The sequence below is a fragment of the Tiliqua scincoides genome, chromosome 3 (assembly GCF_035046505.1).
Source record: "Tiliqua scincoides isolate rTilSci1 chromosome 3, rTilSci1.hap2, whole genome shotgun sequence".
NCBI classification, from domain to species: Eukaryota; Metazoa; Chordata; class Lepidosauria; order Squamata; family Scincidae; genus Tiliqua; species Tiliqua scincoides.
The window spans coordinates 241,871,455-241,895,244 of NC_089823.1; the positions used below are offsets into that span (position 1 = coordinate 241,871,455).

Genomic DNA, 23,790 nt, shown 5'->3' on the forward strand with positions numbered 1-23,790 from the left:
CCCATAATGGATTTTTCCTCCAGAAACTCGTCCAATCCCCTTTTAAAGGCGTCTAGGCTAGACGCCAGCACTGCATCCTGTGGCAAGGAGTTCCACAGACCGACCACGCGCTGAGTAAAGAAATATTTTCTTTTGTCTGTCCTAACCCGCCCAACACTCAATTTAGTGGATGTCCCCTGGTTCTGGTATTATGTGAGAGTGTAAAGAGCATCTCCCTATCCACTCTGTCCATCCCCTGCATAATTTTGTATGTCTCAATCATGTCCCCCCTCAAGCGTCTCTTTTCTAGGCTGAAGAGGCCCAAACGCCGTAGCCTTTCCTCATAAGGAAGGTGCCCCAGCCCCGTAATCATCTTAGTCGCTCTCTTTTGCACCTTTTCCATTTCCACTATGTCTTTTTTGAGATGCGGCGACCAGAACTGGACACAATACTCCAGGTGTGGCCTTACCATCGATTTGTACAACGGCATTATAATACTAACCGTTTTGTTCTCAATACCCTTCCTAATGATCCCAAGCATAGAATTGGCCTTCTTCACTGCCACCGCACATTGGGTCGACACTTTCATCGACCTGTCCACCACCACCCCAAGATCTCTCTCCTGATCTGTCACAGACAGCTGAGAACCCATCAGCCTATATCTAAAGTTTTGATTTTTTGCCCCAATGTGCATGACTTTACACTTACTGACATTGAAGCGCATCTGCCATTTTGCTGCCCATTCTGCGAGTCTGGAGAGATCCTTCTGGAGCTCCTCACAATCACTTCTGGTCTTTACCACTCGGAAAAGTTTGGTGTCGTCTGCAAACTTAGCCACTTCACTGCTCAACCCTGTCTCCAGGTCATTTATGAAGAGGTTGAAAAGCACCGGTCCCAGGACAGATCCTTGGGGCACACCGCTTTTCACCTCTCTCCGTTGTGAAAATTGCCCATTGACACCCACTCTCTGCTTCCTGGCCTCCAACCAGTTCTCAATCCCCGAGAGGACCTGTCCTCTAATTCCCTGACTGTGGAGTTTTTTCAGTAGCCTTTGGTGAGGGACCGTGTCAAACGCCTTCTGAAAGTCCAGATATATAATGTCCACGGGTTCTCCCGCATCCACATGCCTGTTGACCTTTTCAAAGAATTCTATAAGGTTTGTGAGGCAAGACTTACCCTTACAGAAGCCATGCTGACTCTCCCTCAGCAAGGCCTGTTCGTCTATGTGTTTTGAGATCCTATCTTTGATGAGGCATTCCACCATCTTACCCGGTATGGATGTTAGGCTGACCGGCCTGTAGTTTCCCAGGTCCCCCCTCTTTCCCTTTTTAAAAATAGGCGTGATATTTGCTATCCTCCAATCTTCTGGCACTGTGGCCGTTTTGAGGGACAAGTTGCATACCTTAGTCAAGAGATCTGCAACTTCATTCTTCAATTCCTTAATAACCCTTGGGTGTATGCCATCAGGGCCCGGTGACTTATTGATCTTTAATTTATCAATGAGGTCTGAAACATCTTCTCTTTTAACCTCTATCTGACTTAACTCCTCGGTCAGGAGGGGCCGTTCGGGCAGCGGTATCTGCCCGAGGTCTTCTGCCGTGAAGACAGATGCAAAGAACTCATTTAATTTCTCTGCCATCTCTAAGTCTCCTTTTATCTCCCCTTTCCCTCCCTCACCATCCAGAGGGCCAACCGCTTCTCTGGCGGGTTTCCTGCTTCTAACATATTTGAAGAAGCTTTTATTATTCCCCTTAATGTTGCTGGCCATGCGTTCCTCATAGTCTCGCTTGGCCTCCCCTATCACCTTCTTACATTTCTTTTGCCACAGTTTATGTTCCTTTTTATTCTCTTCATTAGGGCAAGACTTCCATTTACGGAAGGAAGCTTCCTTGCCCTTCACAGCCTCTCTAACTTGGCTGGTTAGCCATGCGGGCACCCTCCTGGATTTAGTGGAACCCTTCTTTCTTCCGGTATACACCTCTGCTGGGCCTCTATTACTGTTGTTTTAAGCAGCCTCCATGCACTCTGGAGAGACTGGACTCTTTTTACCCTCCCTTTCAACCTCCTTCTAACCAGCCTCCTCATTTGAGGGAAGTCCGCCCGTCGGAAGTCAAGGGTTTTTGTTAGAGATTTGCCTGGTATTCTTCCCCCAACGTGCACGTCAAAACGGATCGCAGCATGATCACTGTTCCCCAATGGCTCTGTAACATTGACATCTCTAACCAGGTCCTGCGTACCGCACAAAATTAAATCCAGAGTCACCTGTCCTCTGGTGGGCTCCGTGACTAGCTGATCTAAGCCACAGTCATTTAGCATGTCAAGAAATCCGGTTTCCTTATCGTGACCAGAACACAAATTGACCCAGTCAATATGAGGATAATTGAAGTCCCCCATGATTACAACCCTGTCCCTCCTTGTCACCTCCCTGATCTGTTTCCTCATTTCAAGGTCCCCATCAGATTTCTGGTCTGGAGGACGATAGCACGCCCCCAGTATTACATCGCTGCTCAAGCCTGGTAATTTAACCCACAGAGATTCTACGGTGGAGTCGAACCCACCTTCAATCTCTACTTTGCTGGATTCTATCCCTTCCTTAACATAAAGGGCCACCCCACCTCCAACACGCCCCTGCCTGTCCCTCCTGTAGAGTTTATAGCCCGGGAGCTCCTGTAGAGTTTATAGCCCGAGTTTATAGCTACGAGCACCTTTGCTCGTAGACTTCGGGCATTCGCATAAAAGCATTTATACACGGAATGCCCCAGGATGGGCTGCTTATTCTTTCCTTTGTCCCCGCATCCTCTCATTGTGCCAAACCGTCTATCACATCCCTTCACCCTACCTTTCCCAATTTCTTCTCCTACCCTGCCTTTGTCTTGTTGTTCTCTAACCTCCCCATCCTCATCCCATAGGGATGAGGAGTCCCGAACCGGATGCCCCTCGGCTCCTGTCGGCCTTCCCCCAGGGATCAGTTTAAAAGCTGCTCTGCCACCTTTTTAATGTTATGCGCCAGCAGTCTGGTTCCATTCTGGTTCAAATGGAGCCCGTCCCTCTTGTACAGGCCCCGCTTGTCCCAAAACGTTCCCCAGTGCCTAACGAATCTAAACCCCTCCTCCCTACACCACCGTCTCATCCACGCATTGAGACCCCTAATCTCCGCCTGCCTAGCTGGCCCTGCGCGTGGAACAGGTAGCACTTCAGAGAACGCTACCTTTGAGGTCCTGGCTTTCAGCTTCCTGCCTAAAAGCCTAAATTTGGCCTCCAGGACCTCCCAGCTACACTTGCCCACATCGTTGGTGCTGACATGCACCACAGCCGCTACCTCTCCCCCAGCACTGTCTACCAGCCTGTCTAGACGAGAAGTGATGTCCGCAACCTTCGCACCAGGCAGGCAAGTCACCATGCGGTCCTCACATCCGTCGCAAACCCCCCTCTCTGTGTTTCTAATAATCGAATCCCCCACTACAAGAAGCCCACGACCCCCCTCCCGCCGAGGAGTATCCTGAGTGCGCTCGGATACGGGCCCATCCCCTGGAGAAGGGATCCCCCCTAGGGGATTGTTTCCCTCCTCTCCAGGATGACGTCCTCCAGTCCCGAGACTTCCCACCCGGGCAGCCGAGGAGCTGCACGCCTGAGGTTGGGACGAAGCCTGATCGTCCCCAGAAGTCTCCCCACGGTCCTCCTCTGGCTGCCTGCGCTTCTCCAGGTCGGCCACCAAGGCTTCAAGGGAGCGGACGCGTTCCCTGAGAGCCTGGAGCTCCTTGCATCGAGGACACACCCATGACTTATGCCCCAGAGGCATATAATCATACATGTGGCACTCGATGCAGAACACTGGATAGCCCCCACCCTGCTGCTGGCTGTCTGACTGCATAGCTTTTTTGTTGTTGTTGTTGTTTTATTTAGGGGTCCTTTTAAAAACGGTACACTGGATAGCAGCCCTCTTCTCAAGGGAAGAGGAAGGGCAGCGTATGGGGCCCTGGCCTCCTCGCCCTGCTGCTGAACTTGCCCAGATGCTAAACTCTTGTGCCTTACCTGGCACTTAGTTCCCAAGGCACTGGGTTCCCAGAGGCCACACGCGTCTGCAGAGAGCATAAGAACATAAGAACATAAGAACAGCCCCACTGAATCAGGCCATAGGCCCATCTAGTCCAGCTTCCTGTATCTCACAGCGGCCCACCAAATGCCCCAGGGAGCACACCAGGTAACAAGAGACCTCATCCTGGTGCTCTCCCCTACATCTGGCATTCTGACTTAACCCATTCCTAAAATCAGGAGGTTGCGCATACACATCATCGCTTGTACCCCATAATGGATTTTTCCTCCAGAAACTCGTCCAATCCCCTTTTAAAGGCGTCTAGGCTAGACGCCAGCACCACATCCTGTGGCAAGGAGTTCCACAGACCGACCACGCGCTGAGTAAAGAAATATTTTCTTTTGTCTGTCCTAACCCGCCCAACACTCAATTTGAGTGGATGTCCCCTGGTTCTGGTATTATGTGAGAGTGTAAAGAGCATCTCCCTATCCACTCTGTCCATCCCCTGCATAATTTTGTATGTCTCAATCATGTCCCCCCTCAAGCGTCGCTTTTCTAGGCTGAAGAGGCCCAAACGCCGTAGCCTTTCCTCATAAGGAAGGTACCCCAGCCCCGTAATCATCTTAGTCGCTCTCTTTTGCACCTTTTCCATTTCCACTATGTCTTTTTTGAGATGCGGCGACCAGAACTGGACACAATACTCCAGGTGTGGCCTTACCATAGATTTGTACAACGGCATTATAATACTAACCGTTTTGTTCTCAATACCCTTCCTAATGATCCCAAGCATAGAATTGGCCTTCTTCACTGCCGCCGCACATTGGGTCGACACTTTCATCGACCTGTCCACCACCACCCCAAGATCTTTCTCCTGATCTGTCACAGACAGCTGAGAACCCATCAGCCTATATCTAAAGTTTTGATTTTTTGCCCCAATGTGCATGACTTTACACTTACTGACATTGAAGCGCATCTGCCATTTTGCTGCCCATTCTGCGAGTCTGGAGAGATCCTTCTGGAGCTCCTCACAATCACTTCTGGTCTTTACCACTCGGAAAAGTTTGGTGTCGTCTGCAAACTTAGCCACTTCACTGCTCAACCCTGTCTCCAGGTCATTTATGAAGAGGTTGAAAAGCACCGGTCCCAGGACAGATCCTTGGGGCACACCGCTTTTCACCTCTCTCCATTGTGAAAATTGCCCATTGACACCCACTCTCTGCTTCCTGGCCTCCAACCAGTTCTCAATCCCCGAGAGGACCTGTCCTCTAATTCCCTGACTGTGGAGTTTTTTCAGTAGCCTTTGGTGAGGGACCGTGTCAAACGCCTTCTGAAAGTCCAGATATATAATGTCCACGGGTTCTCCCGCATCCACATGCCTGTTGACCTTTTCAAAGAATTCTATAAGGTTTGTGAGGCAAGACTTACCCTTACAGAAGCCATGCTGACTCTCCCTCAGCAAGGCCTGTTCGTCTATGTGTTTTGAGATCCTATCTTTGATGAGGCATTCCACCATCTTACCCGGTATGGATGTTAGGCTGACCGGCCTATAGTTTCCCGGGTCCCCCCTCTTTCCCTTTTTAAAAATAGGCGTGACATTTGCTATCCTCCAATCTTCTGGTACCGTGGCCGTTTTGAGGGACAAGTTGCATACCTTAGTCAAGAGATCTGCAACTTCATTCTTCAATTCCTTAATAACCCTTGGGTGTATGCCATCAGGGCCCGGTGACTTATTGATCTTTAATTTATCAATGAGGTCTGAAACATCTTCTCTTTTAACCTCTATCTGACTTAACTCCTCGGTCAGGAGGGGCCGTTCGGGCAGCGGTATCTGCCCGAGGTCTTCTGCCGTGAAGACAGATGCAAAGAACTCATTTAATTTCTCTGCCATCTCTAAGTCTCCTTTTATCTCCCCTTTCCCTCCCTCACCATCCAGAGGGCCAACCGCTTCTCTGGCGGGTTTCCTGCTTCTAACATATTTGAAGAAGCTTTTATTATTCCCCTTAATGTTGCTGGCCATGCGTTCCTCATAGTCTCGCTTGGCCTCCCCTATCACCTTCTTACATTTCTTTTGCCACAGTTTATGTTCCTTTTTATTCTCTTCATTAGGGCAAGACTTCCATTTACGGAAGGAAGCTTCCTTGCCCTTCACAGCCTCTCTAACTTGGCTGGTTAGCCATGCGGGCACCCTCCTGGATTTAGTGGAACCCTTCTTTCTTTGCGGTATACACCTCTGCTGGGCCTCTATTACTGTTGTTTTAAGCAGCCTCCATGCACTCTGGAGAGACTGGACTCTTTTTACCCTCACTTTCAACCTCCTTCTAACCAGCCTCCTCATTTGAGGGAAGTCCGCCCGTCGGAAGTCAAGGGTTTTTGTTAGAGATTTGCCTGGTATTCTTCCCCCAACGTGCACGTCAAAACGGATCGCAGCATGATCACTGTTCCCCAATGGCTCAGTAACGTTTACATCTCTAACCAGGTCCTGCGTACCGCACAAAATTAAATCCAGAGTCACCTGTCCTCTGGTGGGCTCCGTGACTAGCTGATCTAAGCCACAGTCATTTAGCACGTCAAGAAATCCGGTTTCCTTATCGTGACCAGAACACAAATTGACCCAGTCAATATGAGGATAATTGAAGTCCCCCATGATTACAACCCTGTCCTTCCTTGTCACCTCCCTGATCTGTTTCCTCATTTCAAGGTCCCCATCAGATTTCTGGTCTGGAGGACGATAGCACACCCCCAGTATTACATCGCTGCTCAAGCCTGGTAATTTAACCCACAGAGATTCTACGGTGGAGTCGGACCCACCTTCAATCTCTACTTTGCTGGATTCTATCCCTTCCTTAACATAAAGGGCCACCCCACCTCCAACACGCCCCTGCCTGTCCCTCCTGTAGAGTTTATAGCCCGGGATTGCGGTATCCCACTGATTCTCCGCATTCCACCAGGTTTCCGTTATGCCCACTATGTCAATATTTTCCCTTGTTACCAGACATTCCAGTTCTCCCACCTTTGCTCGTAGACTTCGGGCATTCGCATAAAAGCATTTATACAAGGAATGCCCCAGGACGGGATGAGAGCCTCACTTGATGGCCCACCTAGCTTTATACTCCTGGCTGGCTCCTCCCCCCTCCTTCCTTCCTGATTGAAAGGGGGCTGGCCTTCCCAGGTGAGTTTACAAAAGCTCAGGAAGGCAAATGGCTGCTGATGGGCGTGACCTACTCTGCAGGCTCCTGAATGGACTGCTTGGATTAGCCTAATGGGGCTCTTAATGGGTTGGGAATTGGCCCTTCCTAGGTCCTTTCCCTCCTAGTTCTGTTCTCTTAGGCTGGACTGTTTTTGTAACCTCAAGCTAGTTTTTATTTGGGTTTAATTATTTATTGCTCTCTAGATCCTGTGTCCCAATTTACTGACCTGTTTAGGTTATGTTCTAACTTAGATTAGGTTTAACCTGGGTTAAGTATAGGTTTAATTTAAACAAGTAGAAAAAACCTGCTTTCCACTTTATCCTCCTCCCTTCCTTCGATTAAGTCCTACCTTAGGTGCAGCTAACTTTCAACTTTGATTTAAATGCCTGACCCTTGGGCTCTTACTCACGAGTAGGACTCTGCTCTTACTCACGAGTAGGACTCTGCTCCTGCTCAGAGTAGCCCTATGTACCTCCCTTAGGTGCTAACTTTCAATTTTGATTTAAGGTTTCTTTAAAGGTAAGGTTAAGGTTAGAAGACAGGGAGTTAGAAAGACAAAGCGTTAGAATGAGTACACTTACCTCCTCCTCCTGCTCCTCCTCCTCTCCTTCTCCAAAACTCAGAGGTCTCCTTGCCTTCTCCTCGCCCAGATGCTAAACTCTTGTGCCTTACCTGGCACTTAGTTCCCGAGGCACTTGGTTCCCAGAGGCCACACGCGTCTGCAGAGACGTCAGAGTGTTCCAGGCCTCCCTTCTGGCTTCACAAGTTGGACTGGGCAGGACCTTCCTCCCCAGGCCTTTGGGATGTGTCTCTTTCCAGTGCCATTGGTGCAGCTAAGAGAAGCACATAGACCCAGAACGGAAGGTTGGTGAACTCTCAGAGGCTCCCTGGAAGAGGGTGGGTGAGCGAGCATCTGGGTACAGGCCTGGAGGGGATTGGTCCAGCTGTTGAGCTGCCAGGTGCTGATTTGGCCTTGCCTCCCCGAGAACTGGGAAGAGGGCTCCCTCCCGGGGCCTTCCAGGCCTCAAGAAGAGCGGGGAGAAGGCAGGCAGCCTTCTGAAGTCGCCATGTTGGCGTTGGCCAAGCAGTAGGTCATTGGTCTCTTCCCCAGGGGAATTTGTTTTGACTCTGCCGCGTGCATGGAGCGAACTGGCCTTCTGAGCGTGGCAATAGCGAGATGCGGTCTACGGCCCCCCATTCCAATTAGTTATTTGGGGAAAGAGAAGTGCCTCCGTCCTCTTCTGCCGTGCTGCTTGCCTCCCGCCAGTGTGCACGGGTGCGAAAGCAGTGGCAGAGCTCAGGGCATCATATTCTCGGGTCTGGCAGCTCACGCTTGGCCTGGTGGGTGCCCTCCTCTGAACAAGAGATGAGCAGACCCGTATCTGGTACCCGTATCTGGCTTTGGCCACTGTGGCCCCAGGCCAGTGTCACTACCCAACATTAATGGATGTGGTAACTTCTCTTGTACTTTTTCCCTTCCTGGTCCGTCTTATTATGCAGTGCGGAGATTGTATTCATGTTCTTGTGTGAGAAATGCTTGAATGTTTGGAAATAGCTGCATATAAATGTTTTGAAAAAAATGGAAGCCGTCTTTTTTGTTTGCTGAATTACGGAGTCCTAGAACATTAGAGTTGGAAGGGCCTTCCGTGTCACTAGAACATAAGAATAACCCTGCTGACTCAGGCCAAGGGCCCCTCTGGTCCAGCATCCTGCCTCTCACAGATGCCTCGGGGAGTACTCAAGACCACACAAAACCTGTGCCCTGTTGCCATGTCCTTGCATCTCGCATGTCAGAGAGAGCCTAAAACCAGGAGGTTGTGCATACCCCTCAGGGCTTGAAACCCGAGATGGATTTTCCCTTCATTAATCTGTCCAATTCCCTTTTAAAGGCATCTAGGCCACTGCCATCAAAACATCCTGTGGCAAGGAGTTCCACGGATTAACTACAGGTCCAACCTTGTTATACACAGATTTTTTATTTACAGATTTGACTCAGCACTAATGGCCAATGCAAATGAGAAGGAATGTGTTGATCCCTGGAGAAGGGGAAATCCCTTTAAAATCACAGTTTAAAAAACCTTGCTTTTTTTTTTTTTTTTTTTTACTGTTGTAGAGACAGTCAATTTTCACCTGTGGAAAAATCCATGAGTTTTTCTATTTCAACACAATGAGAAGGACCCTTTAAATTAAAGGAAAACAGTTGTTTAACAATAGCCTCATTAATGTGACAGAGGGCAGCCACCTCTAAGGCTTCACTCCAGTGACCCCTTCCTTCCCCCTGAGTGAAAGAAAGATAAGGATGAAGCATCCGCTTTGCTCTGGATGAAGGGAGGGGTCAATGGCTTGGAGTGAAGCCTTTCTAAGTGCCTGGAGGGGGACTGATTGATGGATTAGTCTGCCTAATGACTCTGTCTTACATCACAAAAGTCTCCAAGGCTGTTTTTGCACCTGGCAAAGGGACATTTTTTAAAATGGATTTGCTTTAATGCAATTTTTCCCATACACTGAGTTCTGGGAACAGAACCCTCGAAAATGAGATTCAACCTGTACATGCTGGGTAAAGAAATAGTTTCTTTTGTCTCTCTTAACTCTCCCATTTCTGGGGTTGTGTGAGAGGAAAAAGAACATCCCTCTATTCCATTGTTTCCCAAACTTTTTAACACCAGGACCTACTTTTTAAAACAGCACTCTGTTGGAGCCCACCTAGGTTTACCAGACTAAAAAAAAAGGAGATCTAGAATTTGTTTGTTTGTTTATAATGGTAACCAGGAAGAGAGACCATCAAACATTGATCTCCCTAAATATTTACATGTTTGCAAACTACTGGGGCTCAGCTCCTTGCAGGACAGTTAGCAGCTACAGTATCTGATTTTTGAATAGCTTCAGGATTTGAGGCAATTAGTTATCTGATCTTTCCATCACCCATTGATGGCCCACCAAAAATTAGGTCGAGACCAACCAGTGAGTTCTGACCCACTGTTTGAGAACCACTGCTCCATCCCCTGCAAAATTTTGTACTTCTCAATCATATTCTCCCCTTAGACGCCTTATTTTTAGACTGCAGAGCCCCAAACTCTTTAGTCTTTCTTCAGTGGCATAGTAATGAAAGTATAGCCCAGTGCAAAACGATGCTCCAGAAATGTCACACCTAAACTTAAAACAGTGCAAAATGGAGCAGTGGCATAGCCAAGGCATCTGCTACCCAGGGTCAAAGAAGATTTTGTAGCCCCCTCCCTCCACTACAAAATCAAATTTAAGTAAATAAAAAGTTTTCTGGTTAATTGGCCATAACTTTTGATAGAATACAAATACTCCAATACCATTTGTTTCTTTGCATTTAGCATTAAATTACCTTTTAAATGATATATAACATGATGGTATTATTTGTAAGAACATAAGAACAGCCCACTGGATCAGGCCATAGGCCCATCTAGTCCAGCTTCCTGTATCTCACAGTGTCCCACCAAATGCCCCAGGGAGCACATCAGATAACAAGAGACCTGCATCCTGGTGCCCTCCCTTGCATCTGGCATTCTGACATAACCCATTTCTAAAATCAGGAGGTTGCGCATACACATCATGGCTTGTACCCCGTAATGGATTTTTCCTCCAGAAACTTGTCCAATCCCCTTTTAAAGGTGTCCAGGCCAGATGCCGTCACCACATCCTGTGGCAAGGAGTTCCGCAGACTAATTACATGCTGGTAAAGAAATATTTTGTCCTAACTCTCCCAACACTCAATTTTATTGGATGTCCCCTGGTTCTGGTGTTATGTGAGAGTGTAAAGAGCATCTCTCTATCCACTTTATCCTTCCCATGCATAATTTTGTATGTCTCAATCATGTCCCCCCTCAGGCGCCTCTTTTCTAGGCTGAAGAGGCCCAAATGCCATAGCCTTTCCTTATAAGGGAGGTGCCCCAGCCCCGTAATCATCTTAGTCACTCTCTTTTGCACCTTTTCCATTTCCACTATGTCTTTTTTGAGATGTGGTGACCAGAACTGGACGAGATACTCCAGGTGTGGCCTTACCATAGATTTGTACAAGCCAAGTTTTTCACAATGAAAATGTTTTCTGGTTAATTGGCCATAACTTTGGACAGAATATAGATATTCCAACATAGTTTGTTTCATTGCATTCAGCGTTAAATTACCTTCCCAGTGATTTATACCTTGAAGGTATTATTCGTACATGCAAAGGTTTTCACAATTTTGGCCACTAGTGTCAAACTTAACTTGTTGCCCCCTAAAGCTTGTTGCCCTGTGCAGTTGCTAGCCCCTTCACCCCCTTAGCTACTTCACTGACTTTCTTCATAAGGGAGCTACTGCAGCCCAGTAATCATGTTGGTTGCTCTCTTCTGTGCCTTCTCCAGTTCCACTACGTCCATTTTGAGATGTGGTGGACCAGAATTCCAGATGTGGCCTTATCATTGATTTGTACAATGGCATAATAGTGGCCATTTTATTCTCAATCCTTTTTTTAATGATACCAAGCATGGAAATGGCCTTCTTCCCCACCATCACACATTGGGTTGACACTTTCATCGAGCTGTCCACCAGCACTCCAGGCTCTCTCCTTGATCCTTCACAGATCCCATGGCCTACCAATGAGGGCGGAGAATAAACACCTGCAACCACAGCTGGTGCTTCCAGCATTTTGCCAAGTGAGTGCTCCCACGAACAGCCAAAGCCAGCAGGTGGCACTGAAGTGTCAGCTGCAGCTGTGGGCAGTCCATTCTCTTCCCTCTCTGGTAGTCTGTGGGAAAGCACTTGCTCAGCAGGATACTTCCCACCAGAGAGGGCAGAAAACGGACCAGCCGTAGCCAGCACTTCCGGTGTCTTGCCTAGTGGTTCTCCATGGACTACTAAATTTAATTGTATTTTTTGTGTGCTGGTTGTTGCATGTGGTCCACAATGATTCCAGTTTTTGACTCAGTGGCCCGCAGGCTGCTGAAGGTTGGGAACCGCTGGTTGGAAAAAAGGCACCTGAAGGGGACATGAACGAGACATGCAAAATTATGCAGGGGGTGGACAGAGTGGATAAAGGGATGTTCTTTCCCCTCTCACACAACACCGGAACCAGGTGACATCCACTAAACTTGAGTGTTGGGAGAATCAGAACAGATAAGAGAAAATATTTTTTTACCAAGCATGTAATTAATCTGTGAAACTCCCTGCCACAGGATGTGGTGATGGCATCTGGCCTAGATGTCTTTCAAAGAGGATTGGGTAGATTTCTGGAGGAAAAGTCCACCACAGGTTTCAAGCCGTGACGTCTGTATGCATCCTCCTGATTTCAGAAATAGGCTACCTCAGAATGCCAGATGAAAAGGGCTCCAGGATGCAGGTCTCTTGTCTTGTGCACTCCCTGGGCGTTTGGTGGGCCACTGTGAGATACAGGAAGCTGGACCGGATGGGCCTTTGGCCTGATCCAGCAGGGCTCTTTGTAATCTGGGCACTGTGCCTATGCTGATGCGGCCCAGCAGTCCATTAGCTTTTCTCGCAGCTGCACCACACTGCTGGCACGTGTTCAGCATGTGGTCCACTAACAGCTCAAACACAACTCCCCCCTCACCAATGCAGCAGCCCCAAAATGCATTATGTGGGGGTGGGGCTGGGAGTTCCGGAAGTCTCCTCTGAGTGAGCGTTTCTGGGCGCCGGGGAGGGGGTGTCTGCTTGGAAGCACGCAAACTAAGTAGCTGATGCAGGTCTGCATGAACCTGTGCTGTGGGATTGGGTCCCGGAAGATGGCTAGGATTTGGCAGCTGCTGCAGAACCCACCTCCATCCTGGAACCACTCCTTCCACCCTCCCTACTCCTGTCGACTAACCTGTTCTGGCGGGTGGCGGGAAAGATGGCAACACAGGTTGGAAGGCACAGGTTTCCTTCTTCCTGTGATCGTACTTGCTGCGAATGCTGCTTCAGCGGGCTCTGACTCCAGCTGACAGCAGCACCGCCAAGTCTGCATTTGACCCACCAGTCTCTCATGGGAGACCTTGTCATGCGCTCTGCTGAAATCTGCAGGCGCTAAATTCACTGCATTCCTGTGGTCATCCAGAATCGTCGCTTTCTCAAAGGAGGACATGAGATTAGTCCAGCCTGACTGGTTCTTGACAGATCCATGCTGGCTCCCAGAAATCACCCTACCATTTTCTAGGAGCTCGGGGACAGACTGCTCAGTAATCTGTTGCAGTGGCCTCAGGTTGACCATCCTATAGCTTCAGGACCTTCTGTCATGGGGACAGAGATTCCTTGTGTCCAGTCCTTGGGCGCCTCCCCTGTTTTCCAGGAGTTCTCAGAGACTGCAGACATCACATCTGCCATCTCCCCCAGTTCAGGGGGTGTGTATTTGTCTTGAGTTCTGTGCAAGTCACAAGGTGTTCCTTTCCTGCCTCTTCTCCTATTCTGGCCACAGTGCCTCCTGTTAATCATTGGGGTTGCTGCTGTCAGAGTGGGCCACCTTCCCTTTGCAGGAGAAACCACACCACCTCTTCATGGGCTTCTGCTACCAGTGCCTGGGGAGTGCGCACAGGGCCCCTTCCTTGAAAATCCATGCCACTGGGTAGCTTTCTTAGTTTCCATGTGACTGCTGAACAGGTCACTCTCTTCCTAGGAATTGTGCAAATGTTCAGCTTGCATTGAGTGCCCCTGCAGAGCTGGCAATGGGTGTCACTGTTTGCTCCAGTTCACTGTCATCGCTACATGTGGTCTTGCCAGTGCCTCAGGGCAGCATCATAAAACCACCTTTGGAAGTTGTCTTTAAGGCCGTCTAGTCTAACCCCCTACTCGAAGCAAGCAAATCCTCCATAGAGCTCCTCCAAAGCCTGCTTATTTGGATCAAAAGACCTAGAGATGCAGATCTCTATTCCAGACCCTGTGCAAGAACCTCTCCAGCCCCGAGGCCCAGGAGACAGGCTTGGTTAGGGACGTTGAGCAGTTGTGTGTGATCTTGTTCTGAACAAGAGGAGATTTCCCCAGCTGCTCCTGAATTTTCTGGGACTTCACATTGCTAATTGGAGTTCTCTGTGGTTGATAGCCACCACCAACTCGGGAGAAGTTCAGGGTATGGTTGATCTGCTTCAAATCCCATCTTCGTATTCTGAAGGAAGTCAATTTCTAACATCAGTTCTGTTTAGATCAGAAGGGAGGAGCAAGAGGGCAGCAGTCTCCTAGCCAGTGGCATAGCTGGTGGGGGGAGGCTGTCCTAGGTGACACCTGGTGGTGACACCCCTAAGACCAAAATTGTAGTTTTTGCTAAATATACCATCATATTATATCATTTGATATGTAATTTCATGCAGAATGTAATGAAAAACACCAGGTTGAATTACCTGTGTTCTATCAAAAGGTATAGCCAAATAACCAGAAAACTGCCTTATGTAACTAAAAAGTGGATTTTCTTAACTCAGAACTGACCAATGAGACTGATTGTTCTGAGAGCCAGTGAGGTTTTATTGTGACAGAGCAGGGAACCAATAAGGTGTTTGTTTGAGTCAGCTCTCATTTCCATATATCGTAGCTAATACTAGAACTCCTGTTCAGTTGTGTGTCATTGAGGTGGCTGCTGTTAGTTGCTTACTGATTTGTTGGGTGACCTGGACTGTTATATAGTAAAGGAAACAAAGTTAATGGGGGTGACACCATGAGTTACCGCACCGAGTAATGCCAGTCCTGGTGATGCCACTGGTGGGAAGCTTGGGTGTTGTTGTTCACTGGTTTAGCTTAGATGCTTCTTAAGAGTGAACCCCAGAACCTGGGGGGGGGGAATCATGGAGAGGGGGGCATGTGGGGGGCTAAAGTTGGGAGGTTGTAGAATGTTTCTTATGTTGGAAGGAGGAAGATAAGTAGAGGGCAATGGGCGGAAGGTTTACTATTGGGGATTAATAATTGTGAATTATGGTAGGAATGGGGCCTGGGAATAGGAGGAGGGAATTAGAATACCTCTGTAAAACTCTATCTGCGTAAAGCAGTGGTTCCCACAGTTTTTAGAATTGGAACCCACCTAAAAAAAAGTTTTATCAACCATTCAGGCCTTAGTGGCTATAAAGGTTATCTGGCCATAGTGCTTCCCCAAGTAGCAGATTGTTGAACCTTGATGCGCATAGTCTAATCTAATCATCTTGTTTAATTGTCAGTTTCGTGATGCACCAAAAATGGGTCAGTGATAACCAATCACTGGCCACAGACATGCAGTTTGGGAGCCACTGAATTGCAAATCATAGAAGAAAAAATGTTCTCATGGGTTTGCCGGTATGCAAAGTCTTTCAGGTCACACGGAATACCTGCAGCTTGCTGAATAGGCAGAGGGGGTTGGAAATTAATGCAGGGGGTGGGGGTAGGTGGGAAACTTGGGTGATGTTGGTCACTGGCTTAGAGTGCAATCCGAAGTGCTCATTGGGCCGGTGCTCGTCTCTTGCTCTGGCCTGGAAGTGTCAAATGTGCCATAAGCATGTGAGTTGGGGAGCTGGTCTGAGGACGTGCACCAGCTTCCCCATACCAGATTCCAGCTGGCAGAAGATATGTTTGTGCCAGTCTAGGGAGGCTGGCACGAGTTTGGGAAGAATGGCAGGATGGTGGAACGGGACTTTCTTGGGCTGGGGGAGGGAGGACCGGTGGGCAGACCAGGCCCAGCAAGGGGGTGGGCCCAGCCTCTAGCACTTAGGCTGGATCCTCACCTCCCTCCCAAGCAGCCCAGTGGTATATCAGGCTGCTCAGATTTGCACCAGTGGTTTAGCTGGTGCAGATCTGAGTAGCTCCATTGAGTTGGCTGTGGTATTATTAGGGGTAAGGGAATAATTATTCCCTTACTCCAAGTTGCACAGCAGCCACCTCCAACCCTGCGCTGGGTATAGCACAGGATAGGAGTGGGCTGCCAGATGACTTTTAAAGTGGATTCTTAGCATTCGTGGTGGACTGTAGGTCTGTCAGTGGTTATTAACCATGATGGCTACATTGAATCTCCAGAGGAAGGGGCAGTATATCACTACCATGTTCAAGCCGCCCTGGGCTCCTGCCCCTTCCTTGTGCATTCCAAGGTATCGGAAGTGTTCCCCATGTGTCAGCAGTGGGGACGGAGCTCAGCTGTGGTCATATGTTGTGTGGGCCTTCCTAGGGCCAGGTGCCAGTTGCAAGAGACCATGGAGTCAGTGGTCATTGCTCCATTTCCTCTCAGATAGGGGGTGAATGGGCCAAGCCGAGGCTTGTGCTGGAGAAGTCTCCAGCTCCAGAGGGCCTTCGGGGCAAGGTGTTGGAGTGGGCTGAAGAGAGCTCAGAAGTACCTGCCACATGTACAGTCCTGTACGATGGAATGCAAGAAAAGGCCAGCCGTTGGCAGATGGTGGTTCCATAGCAACCTCCAACTAGATATTGCCGCTTTTTGATTTGGAGTCAGAAATAGCATTTGCGAGTTCACCAGATGGCCGATGAATCCATTGAGAGGACTCTGCTAATACCATAAAAAACTCCACTTCTGTGGGGAACAAATTACAAATTCTGTGCGCCCCTTAGTGATTGGGGATACATTGAAACACATCTGCCATTTTGCTGCCCATTCTGCCAGTCTGGAGAGATCCTTCTGGAGCTCCTCACAATCACTTCTGGTCTTCACCACTTGGAAAAGTTTGGTGTCGTCTGCAAACTTGGCCACCTCACTGCTCACCCCTGTCTCAAGGTCAATTATGAAGTGGTTGAAAAGCACCAGTCCCAGATCCTCTGTCCTCGGTCTCTCTGCTGGTTCTGCATATGGCCTCTAAGAGCCTTGGATCTCTTAGTGTGCTTCAGAGCATGTAATACTTCTGCCTGTGGACAGCTGGCTGCTCATGCTCCTCGGGGATCTCCCTCGTTGCCACTGTAGGGTCATGGGTGCACTCCTCTTTGCCCTCCGTTGGAAGAGATCCAGCCTTCACTGAACAGGAGTGGTTTTTCCCAGATGTGTAGCTGTGTGGCTTCGGGTTGGTGATGGGAACAGGCCCTTCTTTTCTTCCCCAATCAGTCTGGACTTTTTACAGGACTCTTTTCCAAGCTGTGCAGACGCGCTTGGCTGCTGTCCAGGTGTCAGAAGGATGCAGGGCTGTAGCCGGAGCACTTCTGGGGACTGCCGTTCAGAGGTCCGTTTTTCCCTGCCCTGACCCTGTTGCCTCCTGGCCCGGAGTGCCTGCCTTGGCTTTGGCTGCTGCGTTGGGTTCTGGGGAGATCATACTTGGCCACAGCCGTTCAGAGCCGTTCCCTCAGGGTTGGGTTGTTGTAACCTGCCCTGTGTGTGCCTGACTAGGAAGCAACCAGTGGTCCAGCTGTGTGTGTGTGTGTGTGTGTGTGTGTGTGTGCGTTTTACTGAACTTACACCCCGCTTTTCAAAAACACCAACTGTGCTGCCGTCCGGAACAGTGAAATGGCTCGCCGTGGTGAGGAAGAGTGCTGGAGCCTTTCCTGGCAGACCTGGAAGTGACTGAGGTGCAGGAGACCCTCCATGCTACTCTTCCTGCTGGCCTTTTTGTTTAGTCAGTTGAGTTTGGAGGCTGCCCTTCCTTCACTGCACCTCAGGGCGCTGCCTGCGGCTGGCCAAGGCCCACCTGGCAAGCAGGGATGTCCACACTCTCCAGCCCTTCAGTGCAGGATCTGCTGGTGTGTGTTTGGGGCAGGGGAGTACCAGCCTGCTGTGGAGCTTTTTGGGCCTGAGTCTGTTGGCACCCTCCTCCCTCCCTCCCAGTCACTCAGAGAGTTGTGAGGCGGTGCTGCAGCCTGACTTCTGCTTGTAAAGCAGTGGGAATCTGCCTTCCGCTCGGACTCAGCTGGAGGCATTGAACTTGTGGGGCAGAGAGGACGGGGAAAAGAGGGGGGGAGGCTTTGGACCGCCCGGCCCTCTCAGGGTGGGTGGCCTTGAGGACCTCACCTCAGGCTGAGCAGTGGAAACACCAGGTGACCTTTGCCTTGTGCGCACCACCCGCTGCCGAACATCGATCCTGTTTGTCCAGCTGAGGGGCTGAGCGCCTCTGTGTTGCCCAATAGAATGCGGCCTCTTTCTGGCGAGTGTGTGCCAGTCTGGCCCAGACAGCATTTTGCTCCAGCTTCCCCTGGGAGCCACGCAGTGCCTCTCTTGGCCGACCTGCCCACGTGGCCTGCTTTTGCTGAGAGGCTTGCCTGGGCGGCTGGATGAGCTCTCACTGTCACCCAGCCCAGTGCCGCTGTGGGGCTCCCAATGGCTGTGAGGTGGGAGCTCTCAGCCTGGCTGGCTGCACAGGGGAGCCCCTGGCTTTTCAGCCAGTGCCACTGGCTTTGGCTGGGCAGGCAGCTCCCTCCCCAGCCCCTCTGCCAGCTGCTGCGTCCAAACACCGAGGCCGATTCACCAACCTGCGGGACAGCGTGAAGAAGAGTCCCACCAAGAGCACGGCCAAGGTGAAGGCGGGCAGTGGCTTCCGCTCTGCCGGCTCGGGGGCAAGCTGCTCTCTGGGGCAGGTAAGGCGCCTCTTTCAGGGCTGGGGGGGCTGGTGATCAAGTGGGAGCTTCCGACCTGCCCTGGAGGTGACAAACGGATGGCAGGGAGGCGCACCTGGGCACGCTGGCCTGGCTTGCTTGATGACTGGCCCCTCCTTGCTGGGCAGCTCCTACCCTTGCATCTTCTTGCCTTGTACAGATGGCCTTGGATGCTCAGCTCTGCAGAGGGGGCTGCGCTGTGTTAAGCCTGGAAGTATTTTGTTGAGCAGATGGTGAAGGGGTGGGCGGGCCTGCAGGAGATGCCTGCTTTGCGATTGGGTGCGTTCTTGTTGTGCTGGAGGGGAAGGGAAGAGCAGCAAGCAAGTGTATTGATCCCGCCTAATTGTCAGAGCCTATTTATAAGCCTGTCACGTGGCTTCCATTTCCAGGCAAGCCTGTCCCTCCCTCAGTGGGGGCTGGTCCTCCTTTCCTATCAGTGAGACTGAGATGGGAAGAGGCTGGAATTGAGTGGTGCTTGCCTGACTGAGGTTTGAAGGCTCTTCGTGACGCTTCCTTGTCTGTCTTGGCTCTGAACGCCTGGAGCGACTTGGGTGTGCTCCTGGGCAGTCCTTGTGAAAGAAAGGCATTGCGCTGATACACAGATGCTGCCCCAAGACAGGCGATGGGTCCAGGAGGCGAGTGGCAAGGGCTGGGGAGGCAGAGCTGTGTAATAAATGCAGGCACAACAAATTGATTTTGCCTGTGTGTTGCCAGAAGACTGTGATGCAGCCCAGCCACCCGCCCCCGGCTGGGCTTTGGCCAGTTGAGGAGGGGTTGTGGCTGCCCAGGAGTTGCTTCTGCCAGAGGGAGTGATGGGTGGGGCTGCTGGCGCCCTCTCAAGAGCAGCTTTGTCTGTGCTGGTTCTCAGTGAGGCAAAGCAGGTGGGACTCCAGGAAGGGAAGTGCCCTGAAAGCCACCAGTGGGAGTGTACTGCTTCTCCCTTGCAGTGGATCTTGTGATAGGCAGGTGCATGCTGTGGCTGGATCCTTGTCATGGAACTGTGCACCATCTTGTGCTCTGTGTATGGCCAACGTTGCCAGGCTTCCACTGGTGCCATTCTTAGGACAGCTGCTGCTGTGGCCCCCAGGTGCGCAGACTGCTTCACTGGCAGGGTCAGCTTACCACCCCGCCTCTTCTGGAGGCATCTCCAGTCCACTGGGCAGGGCAGAGAACATGCTGGAGTCACCAACTGGTTTCCTTCCGACCTCTCGGGGACCCCTTGCGTGAGGTTCTTGTTCATAAGAACATTAGAAGAGCCCCGCTGGATCAGGCCAGAGGCCCATCCAGTCCAGCTTCCTGCATCTCACAGTGTCCCACCAAATACCTCAGGGAGCACGCAAGTCAACAAGAGACCTGCATCCTGGTGCCTTCCCCTGCATCTGGCACTCCCAGGTAGCCTACTTCTAAAATCAGGAGTTTGCACATACCAATCATGACTTGTAACCTGTGATGAACTTTTCCTCCATAAATCTGTCCAATCCCCTTTTCATTGAATCACAAAACCATAGAGTTGGAAGGGACCTAAAGGGTAAATCCTCATAGAGCATCTCCAGCCAGTGCATGTTGAACCTCTGCTTGGAGACTTCGTGTGAGAGAGAGACATCTAAAGTTAGCTAGGCTGGATGCCATCACCACCTCCTGTGGCAAGGAGTTCCACAGACTTATTGCATGCTGGGTAAAGAAATATTTTCTTTTGTCTGCCCTAACTCTCCCAACACTCAATTTTAGTGGATGTCCCCTGGTTCTGGTGTTGCATGAGAGGGAAAAGAACATCTCTCTAAGCACCTGTCTATCCATCCCCTGAATAATTTTGTACATCTCAATCATGTCCGTCCGTCCCCTCAGGTGCCTTTAGACTGAGAGAGCCCCAAACACTACAGCTTTTTCTCCTAAAGGAGGTTCTCCAGCCCAGTCATCATTTTGGTCGCTCTCTTCTGCACCTTTTCCATCTCCACTATCCTTTTTTGAGATGTGGTGGCCAGAACTGGACGCAATACTCCAGGTGTGGCCTTAACATTGATTTGTACAATGGCATTATAATATTAACCGTCTTAGGGCGCAATCCATAGTGCATGCTTTCCAGCACTGGCATGGCGGTGCCAAGGGGATGTGTGCTGCATCCTGCAGTTGGGTGTCACTCCTCAAAGTAAGGGAATGTTTGTTCCCTTATCTCAGAGCTGCATTGCCCTTATGTCAGTGCTGGGAAGCACTGACATAAGGGGTTAGGATTGCGCCCTTATTCTCAATAGCTTTCCCAATGATCCCAAGCACGAAATTAGCCTTCTTCACCAAGTCTGCACGTTGGGATGACACTTTCATTGAGCTGTCCACCAGCACCCCAAAATCTCTCTCCTGTTGTGTCACAGACTGCCCAGAACTCATCAGCCAGGGGTGTCAAACAGGCCAGATGTGGCCCTTGGGCTGTCCCAAGACCTCCATCAGCTGCTAAGCTGCTAAAGGGCAGTCCTCATGATAATTGGGCTCTTCCATTTCTTGAAAATATGCTCGGTATTTGCATATTTTCTCTTTTGTCTTTTGCAACTGAGTTCCTAAGTGAGAAGCCAGTGATGGGGTGTGTTTGTGTGAGAAAATGTCGTGCTGTGCCAGAAGCTGTGACAACTTCAGCAGTGCTTCAGGTGACAGGACACGGAGCCCTTTCTTGTTGCAGCCTAGAGAAGAAACCAACAAAGAGGGCTAGGAATGCTTCTGAAGCCACTGCTGCCACCTGCAGCATGGCCTGCGCAGAAAGAAGCTCCTCCGTTGTTGCCACTGCCGGGGGGGGGGCAATGAAGAGGGTTAAAGAGAATGCACCCAAGCCCACAACTGCTCCCCTGTGGAGGATTCCAGGTGGCCAGTGGTGGATGGGTGAAGCCAAAGCTGCCTTATTCCAGCGATGTGCGGTCCGTGGGTGTGTGCGCTGGTGGTCAGGAGGCCCAGAGTACCACCTCTCAGTCCTTGGGGTGGGGACTGTGGGCCATGTACCCAATCTGCCTTTGAGCATAAATGAGCGGCATGATGGATTGCGACTGCCAACCCCAGGCAGGCAGCCCCTGGTGGCATTTGCAGCCATTCAGTCTAGGGCTTCACCATCAAAAGTAGTTGCTGATGATTTCTGTTTTAAAGGGGCATGTGTGAGTGTTGGGGGGGGAGGTGTTTCTCCCAAAGGGGGTGAAAGTTGCAAGTGGAGCTTGAGTTGGCTGTGGATGGGCTCTGGGATGGGGGGGGGCTGGAATGCGGGGCCTCCAGAAGTGCCTGTGGCCTTCTCCTCAGCCTCTGGGGAGCAAGGACAGGCTGCCTGTGTGGGGTGTGTGTGTGCAGCAGGCCGTGTGCTGTGTGGCTGCTGTGCACACAGTGAGGCCCCTGCTGGAGAGGGAGCCTCTCTGTGCAGCCCGTGGGCAGCGGCAGCTCTGCCCGGGCTCCTGTGGCAGGCCTGGGTGCCGGGGCCTTCCACTCCTGACCATTCTTCTTGATGCTTCCAGACGCCAGAGGCCTCTCCTCCCGTTGTCTCTGTCCTGCCAGTCCCTGCCGAGGCCACCCTCCTCCCATCTTCCACATCACAGGTTTTTATTTCTTTTCTCCATTTGCATGCTGCATTCTGTCTCTGATATGGTGGGCTCCATAGTGCATGCTTGGGTGACATCTTGTGCTCAGCTTGTGCCAGTTGTTTTTGGCACATGGTGAAAGCTAATTATGGCATGGCCGCGTTTTTAGAATGCACCCCCCTCTTGGAAATAGTGTCTCTGAGCAGTTGGGGCACTGCCTTGAAGATTCCACTGGTGTGGTCTTCCAGGGAGTTTTGGTTTTGCGGCATTATCTTTTATTGCTACTGATTTTGGTTGGCTTACAGTGTAGGGGGAGGGGGAATTCAGATCCATTGCCTGGTCAGGAGGCTTTGTTTGTTTGTTGATATACGCATGCGTACAGACATACTCTGCTTTATCTCCCTAACGGGCATTCAAAGTGGCTTTGAATTGATCCATCCACTATTGTTCTTTTAAAATATGGAAGGTTTCCTGTTCTAATGTCCATGTGGTTGGTGATCCTGCCCAGGAGGTGCCACTTCTGCACCTGAGTTCCCTTCCTGCCTCAGGCTCATCAACACCAGCATCTCTGTGTCATCTGCACTGGACTGGACTGGCCTTTCCACTCTTTCCAGCCCCTTGCACATGGAGTCACCCGTCTCCACACTCGTCTCAGCATTATGAGTAACTTGTGTTCCACTTCTCCAGTGGTTTCATTTAGAAACCCGAAGAGCATCAGGAAAGATCAGGCCTCTAATTCCCAAGGTGGGGAGCAGGTGTCCCTCTGCACACCCTTCTGAAGTTGGAGTGGATCTAGCAGGACCGTCCAGCAGGTTGCTACAAAGGAGCCCAGCAGAACAGAGAGGGTCATATCTGCATTTCTATCTGCAGCTGGAAGCCCCCCCCCCAGTGCAGATTGTGAAACGGGTTGTGACAGTCCATTATGTACCTGCAAAGACTTTATGAAGAATGACCCCCGTCCCATCACCTTGCCCCAACATGGAAGATGAGGCCAGAGGAATGAGGCATTATTCTCACCAGGTTCACCACTGCCTCTTGCTGGCACTGGGCAGACATTGGGCGGCAACGTGGGGATGGGGTGGTTGGCCCAGCAGTGTCCTCTCCTGTCTTGGGAGCTCTGTGTGGCCCAAGCCATTCTAGCCTTTTCCTTGTGGACTCCTCTGGGCCCCATGCTCGGTCCATCACAGTCAGGTCGCTTCTTCCTCTGGAAAGGCTACCAGAGCACATCCCTTCCTGATGATCCTGTTGGGAATTTGGGGCCTGCCTTCTTACTGCGGCTACTGTCAGCGCCTTTGCTCTGGTCTAACCTCCCCAGCAGGTTGCCCCACCCCTTCTTTGCACCTTATACTGGCTTCTTCCTGTCCTGGTCTTCAAGCCCCCCCTGCACCCCACATCGGAGCCAGGAGCCTTGCCCTGCTTCCCTCCTCTCTGCCTGTGAGCCCCCGAGGGTGGGAGTCTCCATTTCCCTCCATGAACAGCACTGTGTAAACAGCAAGCACACGGTCCTGCCTCTGTCCTTGCTGCTGCCGCCAGAGGGAATGGCAGGCAAGAGGTGCAGCTGGGGGGGGGAGGGAGGTGTTTG

The 23,790-nt window shown here is 50.7% G+C and overlaps 1 protein-coding gene across 11 annotated transcripts in view; it reads left to right on the forward strand.

Moving 5' to 3' along the window:
* Positions 1-23,790, forward strand: part of DLG1 (discs large MAGUK scaffold protein 1) — a 157,931-nt gene that overhangs the window by 61,186 nt on the left and 72,955 nt on the right. For 7 of the 11 annotated variants that reach the window (XM_066622541.1, XM_066622543.1, XM_066622544.1 and 4 more), the window contains exon 5: positions 22,146-22,226. The exons of the other annotated variants lie outside the window; for them this stretch is intronic. In XM_066622541.1, coding sequence (XP_066478638.1) covers positions 22,146-22,226 — 81 coding nt within the window. The remainder of the gene's footprint in view (positions 1-22,145; positions 22,227-23,790) is intronic. 11 annotated transcript variants of the gene reach the window in all.